General features: G+C 42.2%; 1 protein-coding gene across 1 annotated transcript in view; it reads left to right on the forward strand.

The window, feature by feature from the left end:
* LOC102811464 (chromosome unknown open reading frame, human C16orf78) overlaps window positions 1-12,947 on the forward strand; it is a 56,810-nt gene extending 43,863 nt beyond the window's left edge. The window contains exons 3-4 of the mRNA XM_006874387.1: window positions 9,656-9,908; window positions 12,800-12,947. Of these exons, the coding sequence (XP_006874449.1) occupies window positions 9,656-9,908; window positions 12,800-12,947 (401 nt within the window). The remainder of the gene's footprint in view (window positions 1-9,655; window positions 9,909-12,799) is intronic.
* The last annotated feature ends 399 nt before the right edge of the window (window positions 12,948-13,346 follow it).

Consider the following 13,346-nt stretch of genomic DNA (forward strand, 5'->3'; position numbering starts at 1 on the left):
TGGATGAACCTTGAGGACATTATGCTGAGTGAAATTAGTCAGTCACAAAAGGAGAAATACTACATAGGACCATTATTGTAAAAGACTAAGGAAAAGAACCCACCCTAAAAGGGGAATATATATATATATATGCTGATCACCAGGATGTACGGGATGAGAGGAGGAGAGGGAAGAAGGGGAAGATAGAGCACAGGGTAGGGAATAGACACAGGATCGCTTGGGTGCTGGGAGGGGGCAATACACAAAAGGGGAGAGGGGAATGGAAGTACAAGGTGGATGGGAGAAAAGTTAGGCAGGTTCTCATGGGCTAAGTGGGACAGAGGTAACCCTAACCTTAAAACAACAGGGCTCCAGGATACAGGGATTGAGGCATGGTTTGAATGGGTTAAAAAGGGGAATAATGTTAAGATGCTTAGGTTAAGAATCTCAGGTTCCCTTGCCTACCATTGTAAAATAGACACTTGAGACGGGGAGAAAGGAATAACTAGAATCATCACAATAGAAAGTTTGTAAGTCTGTCTTCAGCCTAAAAGGGGCTAGAAGTTTCCCAGTGAAAAAGGCTTCCTGTGGAGTCTTTGCATTGCATAAGACCATAGGTAAAATCCAGAATGCCACCCAGAATCATCTGAGGTGGGAAATATCCACTGGATAGGATGTGTAGACCAGCCTGGAGTGGCTAGAAGAACAGAAGATACTTCATGAAAGAAAGACCAGCAGGAAAATTCAGAAACAATAATGGCAGTCTGATCGATTACTACAAGAACAAGTAAGTTGTTCACCCGGGAGTCATCAAGGCAAGTGGTCGGGTCACCTCAGAGCAAACTCCCTTCCAAGACTAAGACTCAAGGGGAATACATGAGCAGGCATGTGGTCTGTCTGGTGACCATGTTGGTCACCAATAAGGGAAAGAGGGGGAAAAAACAGCAATGAAATTGGGAGCTAAGTCTGACCACATTCAATAGACCCCTGTGAACCCTGGTGGAGACCTGGATGGCCAGCAGTACAGCAATACCTGGGGACTCCTGGGCCCAGAGGCAGTGACATGGCCACAGAAGACTAGAGCGGAGAGTGAAGCATCCAGCTGATATGAAGTGAGGGGAGATGCACAAGAACACCCATACTGGCAGATAATTACCCACTTGACCTGGCTTCAATGGCTGGATGATCAGAACTCACTAGAAGAAGAAAGAAGAGGGGGAAAAAACAGTAACCCACTACAGTTTGATGAACTTTACCTATACTTATGGATGTTGTTGTTAGGTGCCATCAAGTCGGCACTGACTCATAGCAACCTTATGCACAGCAGAATGAAACAATGTCCAATCCTCGGCCAACCTCACTACTGTTGCCACACTTGAGTCCATTGATGCTGCCACCTGGCCAATCCATCTCGTTGGGGGTCTTCCTCTTTTTCTCTGACCCTCCATCTTACCAAACATGATATCCTTCTCCAGCGACTATTCCCTCCTGACAATATGTCCAAAGTATGAGAGACGAACTTTGGCCATCTTGGGGTTGGAGGTGGCTATAAAGGCAAGAAGTGACTGGCTTACAAGATTTCAAGAGGGAGCCTAGTTCCAAATGGGGCAGGGGTAGGTAGAATCTCCACTGAATGATTTCCTGTCTGATGGAACTAGACTGGCGAAAGGAAATGGGAATAAGACTCTTGTGGTACAATAGTGAATAACTGACATCAGGACTGACTTGTAACTAGGAAACATGAGGTAGATGTTTTTTGACAAAAGGAGGAGAGTGATTGATTTTGCAGCCCAGGAGCAGAGGTCCCTGGGACCATCAAGTAAGAAGAGCGGAGAGGGGGACCCTACCCAGGGAGGCAGTGACACCAGGGATGGAGACAGAGAAGATGGCGTGGACAGATGGAGCGGCTTGGGACACTGAACTCAGGGAAGGAGAAGGGCTATGTGCTGGCGGTAAGGGTACAGACCTGTGGGGTTATTTGGTTATTTGATGATGCATGAAGGGGATTCTAATCATTGCAATGAAACAAAATATGATAGGAGGAATGTAAAACTGATGTCCTCCCAAGTAAACCCACATAATTCACAATAAAAACTTAAAAAAAAAGAATAACTACTTTATTTCCTTTTGTCCAGTACCTGAAAACTGCTTTTTCATATAATATATCCACTTTCAAATTGTTTAAAGTGAATGTAAGTCCAGTCCCTGCTATTCCATCTTAGCCTAGAGTAGAAGTCTCAGATTTACTTTTCTATAATGTCTTATTGACTGAAATGGGAAACCACTGAAATTATTTAAAGGAAATGGCTCATGTGGTTATGGAGGATGACAAGTCCCCAATCCATGAGTCTGGAGGTCTCTCCTCACCCACATGGCTGCAGAAACTGACAAATCCAGATTAGCAGGTCAGATGACAGACCAGTGGCTCAGAAAGCTGGGGAAGTTGGCAAATGAGGTCAAAAGATAGCTACGGTCTCAAGTACCAAGAACTAGAAATCAGACAAAGACAAGATGCAACATCCAGAACAAGAGATAGCACTTTGTCAGAGCATCACTGGATACAGAACACACCCACAAGAAAACCAAGGATGATGATTTGAGTTATACCCTCTAGCAAGGCATCAACTCAAGATACATCCCACCCTAATCCTGCCTCATTAATGTAATTAATGAACAGCTCACTCCAAAAAGAGACCATAGCCACAGGCATAGAGGCTAGGATTTTTAATACATCACAAAATGGAGGAATATGGCTAGAGGGAGTCATATTAAGTAATTTACTTCATAACAGTGACAAAGAGGATATGAAGCTCATGATTCCTCTAGGATATAGCACAAATTTCCACCATGCACAAGCAGGGAATGCTAAGGCCACATGACTGTCACCCTGCCAAGGACCAGCTTCCAAGACAGAGACCATGCTGGGCATAAAGCATCCCAATTCAGTCATTATGAGACCATGGTCAAATCATATCATCTTCCCATGCCACTGTTCCTCTATACGTGATCTAGACTGTCTCATTGTTGTTGTCTTTAGTTGCCATATGAGTCCATTCTAGACTCATTACCACTAAGTTGTTGTTAAGTGCCGTCGAGTTGATTCTGACCCATAGCGACCTGTATAGGGTTTCCAAGGAGCAGCTGATGAACCACCGACCTTGCAGTTCAGACGACTTTGCAGTCTGACACATCATGGTAAATTTTTTGAACTGATGAAATTTTGCAAGCTTATATAGATAAAGATAAATTAAGTTACAAAACAAAATGAATTGGACTGACATCAACATTCCACGAAGAGTAAAGGCCTGCAATCCTACCCCAGGACATATATGACAGATGAATGAACAATATTTAAAGATTCAGAAATACTTAGGGATAGATCTGTCATGTATCCCATTATCTCCAAAGCAGATTATCCCAAAACTGACTCAATGGCACTTAACAACAACAAGGACACAAAGTAAAAGAAGTCCCTGAATGGTTCAGGGTTAAGTGCTGGATTACTAATAGAAAGGTTGGTGGTTCAAAGCCACTCAGAGGTACCTTTTAATCTGCATACTTGGGTCATCATGAATTAGAATTCAAGACAACACCTAACAACAACATACATACACACTGACTGTTAAGGTTATATGTCAATTTGGTTAGTCCATGACTCTCAGTGGTTTGGTAGATGTGTGGTCATCTTCCATCTTGTGATCTGATGTGAGCAGCTGATCAGTTGATAGGGGAACCTCGTTGAAAGTGTGGCCTACTCACAATATACACCCACTCCTCATTTGTCAACATGGTTATATTCCAAAGACCAGGTTGTTATGTGAGAGTTGGGGGCCACACCCAATTTATTGACACCAAAGGCCCCCATGACCCAGTCACTCATTGCTCATTGGGTGGCCCTACTGCATCTCAGGATGCTCAAGGCATGACTTGCCCCTTCTCCACCACTCCTTCCTCACCACCTCAGTGTCTGCAGGGTTAAAGGTGGTAGTAGTGGTGGCAGTCAGGTGTTGTCCACCTCCCACTGCCCACCCTAGATGGGGACCCCACTCATCTTCAGCCAACGTGTCCCATAGCCACACACTTCCTCTTCCTTCTCTCCTCATTTTTATCTCCCCCACTGGCCTCCCCAGCACCTCTGGACCCTCACCGCTCCTCCCTTTTCCCATCACATCATCTTGTCATTGTCCCACATCTTTCATGGCCAGACCAAGATGTCATGGATGAATGGGGAAAGGCATCCCATGACTAATCGGCCACCATGTTGTTGTTGTTATTGTTAAGTGCTGTCAAGCCAGTTCAGACTCATAGAAACCCTGTATAGGGTTTTCAAGAAGTGGTTAGTGAGCTTGATTAGCAAGCATCCTTGCAGTTCAAACCAACCTTGCAGTCCAGTGCATTAACCCACAACATAACATATCAGGGTAAATATGTCAGATATTCAGGGTGGCCCATGGAGGGTGCTCCAAGCCCAGCTGTGGCCTAATGAGTGACCTGGACCACAGGAGGCTCTACCTGGGAATTTTTTCAAAGTTACTGTAAATGTGAAATATCAATACCAACACAGTCAACAACTGAGGAGACAAGGTATATGTGGATGTCTGCCTGCTTTGGCGGATTGGGATTCAACTTTGAGAGTCAGGAGGAGCCTCCGGTCTGATGTCTGACCCATGGATTTGGGACTTGCTTCCACAACTGCAGGATCCAGATCCTTGAAATAAATATACCCCCTCTCTCTATCCATATATATGTATGTATTTATGTATGTTGTTGTTTTTGTTAGATGCCATCAAGATGGTACCGTCTCATAACAACCCTATGCACAACAGAACAAAACACTGACTTATTCTGGGCTAACCTCACAATTGTTGCTATGTTTGAGCCCATTGATGCTGCCACTGTGCCAATTAATTTTGTTGGGAGTCTTCCTCTTTTTCTCTGATCCTCCACTTTATCAAATAATGATATCCTTCTCCAAGGACTGGTCCCTTCCTACAATATGTCTGAAATATGAATGATGAAGTCTGGCCTTCCTGGCGTCCAAGAAGCACTCTGGCTATACTTCTTCCAACACAGATCTATTTGTTCTTTTGGAAGTCCATGATACTTCCAATATTCTCCTCCAACTATAACTCAAATGCATCAGTTCTTCTAAGGTCTTCATTATTCACTCTCCAACTTCGGCATGCATATGAAGTTATAGAAAATACCTTGACTTGTGTCAGGTGCGCCTTAATCCTCAAACTGACATCTTTGCTTTTGAATACTTTAAAGAGGTCTTGTGCCGCAGATTTGCCCAATGCAATATGTCATTTAATTTCTTGACTGCTGCTTCCATGAGTGTTGATGGTTGATTCAAGCAAAATAAAGTTATTGACAACTTGAATCTTTTCTCCATTTATGTGAATGCTATTTATTGGTCCAGTGGTGAGAATTTCTGTTTTCTTTACATTGAAGTGCAACCCATACTGAAGGCTGTGGTCTTTGATCTTCATCAATAAATATTTTAAGTCCTCTTCACATTCAGCAAGCAAGGTTGTATCATCTGCATATTTAGTGAGTCTTCCTCCAATCCTGATGCCACCTTTTTCTTCATATAATCCATCTTCTAGGATTATTTGCTCGGCATACACATTGAATAAGTATGGTGAAAGAATACAACGCTGGCACACAACTTTCCTGATTTTAAACCATTTGGTGTTCCCTTGTTCTGTTCTAACAACTGCCTCTTGGTCTATGTACAGGTTTCTCAGGACTACAATTAAGTGTTCCAGAACACTCATATTCACAATGTTGCCCATAGCTTGTCATGATCCACACAATTGAAAGTCTTTGTGTAGTCAATAAAGCACAGGTAAACATCTTTCTAATGCTCTCTGCTTTCAGTCAAGATCCATCTGATGTTAGCAATGATATTCCTTGTTCCACGTCCTTTTCTGAATCCAGCTTGAAACGCTGGAAGTTCTTTGTCAATGTATGGTTGTAGCCATTTCTGTATTACCTTCAGTAAAACTTTAATCTCATGGGGATATCAATGATATTGTCTGATGATTTCTGCATTCTGTTGGGTCACCTCCCTTTTTAATAGGCACAAATACAGATCTCTTCCAGTCAGTTGGCCAGGTAGTTGTCTTCCAAGTTTCTTAGCATAGATGAGTGAGTGCCTCTAGTACCGCACACTTTGTTGAAAGATTTCTATATGTGTTCTGTCAATTCCCATTTCCTTATTCTTTGACAATGACTTCAATGCACCTTGGAATTCTTCCTCAGCATCATTGTTCTTAACCATATTGCTACCTCTTGGAAAGGTTAAACAGCGACTATTTCTTTTTGGTACAGTGACTCTGTGTATCCTTTCCATCTTCTTTGATGCTTTCTTCACCATTCAGTATTTTGCCCATAGAATACTTCAGTTCAAAATCAAGGTTTGAACTTTTTCTTTAAATCCCTCAGCTTGAGAAATACTGAGTGTGTTCTTCCCTTTTGGTTTTCTAACTCCAGGTCTTTGTGCATTTCATCATTATAGTTGACTTTGTCTTCTTGAGCTGACCTTTGAAATTTTCTGTTCAGCTCTTATACCTCCTCACTTTTTCCATTTGATTTAGCATCTCTATGCTGGCGAGCAAGTTTCAAAGTCTCTTCTGACATCCATTTTGATCTTTTCCTTCTTTCTTGTAATGACCTTTTGCTTTCTTCCTGTATGATATTTTTGATGTCATCCCACAACTCATGGTGTCCAGTCTTTCATGTGCTTCAAATCTGTTCTTCAAATGATCTCTAAATTCAGGTGGGATATATTCAAGGTTATATTTTGGCTTTTATGGATTTGTTTTCATTTTCTTCAGCTTCAGCCTGAATTTGCATATAAGCAATTGATGGTGTGTCCCATAGTCTACCCTGTGCCTTGTTTTGGCTGATGATATGGAGCTTTTCAACTGTCTCTTTCCCTGGATGTAGTCAATTTGATTTCTGTGTATTCCATCTGGTGAGATCCATGTGTATAGTCATCTTTTATGTTGTTTAAAAAAGGTATTTGCAATGAAGAAGCCATTGGTCTTGCTATCATGTGGTCTGCCCCTTGCCTTGTTTTTTATGATGATGAAAGCTTTTCCACTGTCACTTTCCATAGATGTAGTTAATTTGATTTCTATGTATTCCATCTGGTGAGGTCCATGTATATGGTATAATTTTATTATATATAAATGGAATGAAAAGATAATGGAAGTCCCCTTTTTGAAGCCCCCTCATATATTTCTATATACACTGTATTGGTTTTGCTCCTCTAGAGAACCCAGATTAAACATATACAATGTATTTGAAAACCTAGAAAAAATGAATGATTTCTAGAAAAGCTATAAATTATTAAAATACATACAATACAAATTAGGAAAGTTAAATGGAGCAAATACCACAGTGAAGACTAAAGGGTGACTGACACTTTCCCACCAAAAATGACAACTGGATAAAATATTTCACACTGGGGTTCCATCTAGCCTTTAGAGAGTAGGTATCCCCACTTTTGCTTCAAGTATTACAGACCACAGAAAATATAGACATTTCTACATTCATATGATGAGTCAGCATAACCTTAATATTAACATATTGTACAATGTGGGCTAACTCCACTTAAATATACATTAAAAAATCGAACTAAAATTTTAGTAAATATACTGTATCAAGCATAAAGTGGCATATGCCTTAATAATAAATGTATTTTAACTAACTGGGATTTATTCTAGCAGGCTAGAATTCCATATCAGTGTATCTAACAAAAATTTATTACATCCATTAATTAAAGGAAAAACCATATGGAACCATATGAGTAGATGTTAGAAATGCAATAAACATAATTAAGCAAGTGTTATTAATTTAAAAGAAAAAAAAAAAAACCTCTTTGTAAGTGCTTTAAAAATGTTATAAAACATATACCAAAAACTAGCAGCAAATAGCATTTTAACTGGTGAGGCGCTAAAATCATTTTACTTAAAATCAGTAACAAAATAAGAATGACTTTCATCATCATTAGTACTATTTTGGAGGGCTGATCAATTGCAGTATTTAAAGAAGGGTGTATATTTAGCTTTTATAAGGATTGTTGGTGTTGCTAAGTGTTGTCATGTCAATTACAACTCATAGCAAACCTGTGCTTCTCAGAAACCCAGGGTTTCTGAGGAGCAGCTGGTGGACTTGAAGTGCCAACCTTGCAGTTAGCAGTCAAGCACTTATCCTACAGCACCACATCCAGAACTCCTTATAAATATTGGTGATGGTGGTTGTGTGGTGTCAAGTCAGTTCTGATTAATAGTGACACTGTTTCTAAGTGAATGGTGGGTTTGAATGCTGACTTTGTGGTTGGCAGTGCAGTTCTTATCCTACAACACCATACCAGGACTGTTTATAAATATTGGTGGTGGTGGTTGTGTGCCGTCAAGTTGGTTCCAACCCTGTATAGTAGTTTCCAAGTAGAAAGCCTCATCTTTCTCCTGTGGAGCAACTAGGGGATTCAAACTACCGACCTTGAGGTTAGCAGCCTAATGTATAAACCACTATGTTACCAGAACCCCCTTAATAAATATTGCTGCTGCTGTGCTGTGGAGTTGGTTCCAACTCATAGCAACCCTGTATAGGTTTTCTACAGTTGTAAATCTTTATGAGAGCAGAAAAGTCCATGGAATGGCTGGTGGATTCAAACTGCTAACCTTGAAGTTAGCAGTCCAATGTGTAACCCACTGTGCCACCAGAGCTCTTTGTTGTTGTTAAGTGCCGTCGAGTCGATTCTAACCCATAGTGACCCGTAAAGGGTTTCCAAGGAGCAGCTGGTGAGCTTGAACCACCGACCTTGCAGTTCAAACAACTTTGCAGTCTGACAAATTAGCCCACAGCATCACACCAGGACTCCATCTTCCTTCTAGACCAGAGATCTAGAAGGAAGATATTTTCTTTTCCTTGATGATATAAATGCATTTCGACAAAACAAAAAAATATGTAAAATGTGGTATGGCTGGTGGTGTACTAGAGAAATATATATATTTAAAACAAAAGCAACAGATTTTTTTACTGTTAAGCATAAGGTTCGAGGTTCGAACCCACCAGCCACTCCTTGGAAACCCTATACAGGTTCATTATGAGTTAGAACCAACTCAATGGCACTTAGCAACAACACTTCCATGGACATTGATTGCTGATCAAGTAGAAGAAAGCCATTGACATTAACTACTCTTCCTTTAATCCTGATGCTACCTACTTCTTTAGACACTCTCCCTTTCATTTCAGACATGTGTGCTTTTGTGCATGCCATTCCTTCAGACTGTCAAAACTCTCCTCACTTTTCCATCTGCAAACTAGCCTTTAAAAGTCGGCTCAAATTGCAGCTCCTCTTATATTTTTCCAAACCTCTGTTGGCTAATTCCGTATAGGTGAAATCCTTCTGGGGAAAAGGAGGAGAAAAGTTTGAGTGATGGGGACAGAAGGAAGAAGAAAAGAAAGGAAGAAGGAAAGGGGACAGAACCAGTGAGGCAGAAAAAGGAGAGAGACAAAATGAGTAAGGCTCAAGCAAATGCTAAAAAGTAGATCCTGCTTTGAAAAGGCCTCCTGTCTCAAACCAGGTTATGGTAATTGAAAGCTTTCATCCTTTTCCTGACTCCCATACCTCTTACCTCTAGCATACATTCCATTTCAGATTTAGACAACAAGGATACATTGGCCATGGATTCCTCTCCCCGAGGCGGCTCACACCGTCGACAAAGCAGTTTAGATCCCATATACCCGGATAGTATCTTCCCGCCACGGAAGAGTAACCTCATGAAAGACTGGGCAACCAAGACGCCTGATATCTCTTATGAGCGCAAGCTGATGTCCCTCATGGAGAAGGGCACTGAACCCAAAATGGAGGCTGTGAAAATGTTGAAGCCAGAGGAGGTGCTGAGCTGCCGGTGAGAGACACCAGATGGGCAGGGAGGGGTCAACTTTCACCACAACCGCTTGTGCTCAGAATCCCTGAAGGTCTGGGAGGGTGGGTTTGGCATGGCAGTGATCTGTTAGGGTTTCTGAGCAGCCTGCCCACTCATAGACCCCCACCTGGATGAGCATGTTCTGCCATTTTGGTGGCATGCCTTTCGGCTCTTCATAGCTTCAGTTTATTTCACAATACAAACCATGGATATTATCCAGAAGAAAACAGTGGCCTTGTTTGAACAGGGAATTCTCCTAAGGGGTGTATTCGCTATGGTGTTGAATTGCTGGTGAGAGTAGCCACCATTCCCAGTGGACAGCTGCTGTGTGTTTGGGGTTTAGACTCCCAAACGATCATGAACAAAGTGTGAAAACACTTGGCATTTCTAGTTCCTTATCAAAGGGTCTCCCTTCTCACCTGCTGTCTTACTTATCAAGAACCACTGATTTTCAACAACACCACACAGTCGGCTTGCTTATCTCCCCCTCTCAAAATCCAAGCCTCACTCTCCCTGAAAAAATTTAAAAGGACCAGTTGCCATTAAGGTCTATTCCAACTTATGGTGTCCCCATATATGGTAGAGTAGAACTGCACTTCCTAGGGTTTCCGTTGACTAATTTTTCAGAAGCAGATCACCAGGTCTTTTTTCTGAAGTGCCTTTGGGTGAACTTGAACCTCTAACTGTTAGGTTAGCAACTGAGTGGTTATCTATTTGCACCACCACCCAGGAACTCTTTTCCGTCCCCAAGACTTTAATGATGTAACTAATGAGGTTCCGAAACTTGAGTGGAGGAGGAACTTTTGGCATTGACAATAAACAGCCCCTCACCACACTGTATTCACTGACTGGCTGGGAAGTGTCTAGGTGTTATGACGGACTGACTGGCTGGCTGAAAGATGGCCAGGTGACTCCTTGAACCCAAAGTAGCTTCTTACCCTTAATTATTTGGCTAGTTGACTTTGACAATGGCTTTCAGATTGTGAAGCCAATTCTGGCTTCTTACCTAGACCCATGGTGTGGAGAAAAATTATTTGAACAGGACTCCTAACCCCTTGGGATTAGGGGTTGTTGTTGTTGTTAAGTGCCGTCGAGTCCGTTCTGACCCGTAGAGACCCTGTATAGGGTTTCCGAGAAGCAGCTGATGAGCTTGAACCACCAACCTTGCAGTTCAAATAGTTTTGCAGTCTGGCGCATTAACCCACAGCACAACACCAGGACTCCAGGTTGGGGGGGTGGGGGGTGGGGGTGGTTATGTGCCGTGGAGTCGGAACCGACTCATAGTGACCCTGTACAGGGTTTCCAAGGCTGTAAATCTTTATGGGAGCAGAAAGCCTCATTTTTCTCCTGTGGAACAGCTGGTAGTTTTGAACTGCTGACCTTAAGGTTCGCAGCCTGATTCGTAACCACTACACTGCCAGAGCTCCTTAGGTTGAGGGTAGGGGTCGAATATTTGGGAAAATGAAGCAATTAGAAAATCAAACCTCAAAATGACATGATCAGCAATGGGAATTTAGTGAGTACCCACATGCACATAAGTGTGAGGTAATCCAAGTCTGTGTTGCTACAGCTGTCAGGGAAAGTGATCTGGATGTGGTAATTGGAGAGTGAGGTCTGAACTGCCTTGAAGGAGACAGGACACCATTTTTGATGGGTAGAAACAAGGGGTCACAACAACATGTCTTTGCTACAGATGACTATAGTAAAGTAACCAACCAACAGACAGCCTGAGTAGAGGACTTGCCCCTCATACTAAACCTAGGGTAAAGACCAGGGTTGACAGTGGAATCAAAGCTCTCTGGATCATGGAATACAAAGGCCATCAATTCCAGTCCCTAGTACAAGTCAGGATTCTGGGCTTTAGTTGACATTTTTATCAACGGCCTAATTTTTTTATTGTGTTGTTGCTGTTAAGTGCCATCAAGTCAGTTCTGATTCATAGTAACCCTGTATAGAATTTCCAAGGAGTGACTGGTGAGTTTGAACCACCGACCTTGCTATTCAAATGACCTTGTGGTCCAGTGCTTATCTTACAGTGCCACACCATATTATTAAAAGAAAATAAACACCTCAAATCCTACAACTATGGAGTCCTGGTACGGTGCTATGGGTTAATGTGCCAGACTGCAAAGCAGTTTGAACTGCAAGGTCGGCGGTTCAAGTTCACCAGCTGCTCCTTAGAAACCCTATACAGGATCTCTATGGGTCAGAACTGACACAACGGCACTTAACAGCAACAATCCTATAACTATGTTCATTCGTTGTTTCCACTTCCCTGTTTTTCCTTTAACATCACACAAATTATATATACATCGATAAGAGGCACAGGTGAAAATTCATGTTTTTGTTTTGTCTTCCCACTTGGCATAATGTCACAATCATGCTGTACCTTTTTCTTCCTGATGTCATTTTACGTGTTGCAGAAGAGTCCTTGAAATGAGATATTCCATTATTTAGTTTTCCATTCCTCTGTTAATGGGATTTCCTCATGTTCCTGTTTATTATGCTAGAATGCACATCTCCCATCTGTATAACATTGTTTTATTATTATTAACTTCTTTCTTTCTTTGGAATAAGCTGAGAATTTGACCACATTTAGAGTCAGATCATGAATATTTTGTGGGGGAAGGAGAACATAAGAGAGGTGGTTAGTAGATATGTTGCCAAATTGATTTCCAAAAGAGTCAGAGCAGAGCAACTCCCCCAGTTCTGTGGTGTCTGCTGTTTTATTGGGTCTTTCTCAACTCCAAAAGTGTCTGGAAAACCAGTGCCTCCCAGAGTTTCCAGAGCTCCCAGACTTGATGCTTTTCAATAAAGTTAGAAGCTGTGGTGACATCTGCTTGCACTGACCTCTTTGACTTTCTCTCACACAGATACCTGAGGCTGTCCAAGAACAACATCAAGACCTTGCTCAAGCTGTGCAAAGATGCAGGGATGGACGTGGACATCCACCCCCACATGACTGAAGGAGAGATAAATGCTAAAATGGTGTTTGCCCAACCCCCCAACACAGCCCTCTAAAATAGTACTTCCCACTGCTGCCTTCAGGCTCCATCAGCCGCTGGACCCTAGGTCCACAGACGCCACTATCTGGCACGTTGCATAGTGCATCACTTCTGCGACAGCAACATCAGAAAACAAGCCAAGACTGCATGGATTACTGGGCTTGTGCTCATTGCTTTGTCAGTGCCATTCAAGTCAGAACCAACTTAAGGGAAACTTGGGTTTCTCCTCGTCAAAGGAAGACACAAATGCAGATGATTCCTAGAAAGCAAGTCTAAGGAGTAAGAAATGAAAGCGGGCTGTCACCAGAGGGACACAGGGATGAGGCTGCAAAGGACACTCACACCACAGCCCTGTGCAGAACTTTGCTTAGTGTAGAGCTGGACCATTTTCACATAAGGTGGGGAGGTGATCTCA

Source organism: Chrysochloris asiatica, unplaced genomic scaffold (genome assembly GCF_000296735.1).
Source record: "Chrysochloris asiatica unplaced genomic scaffold, ChrAsi1.0 scaffold00273, whole genome shotgun sequence".
NCBI classification, from domain to species: Eukaryota; Metazoa; Chordata; class Mammalia; order Afrosoricida; family Chrysochloridae; genus Chrysochloris; species Chrysochloris asiatica.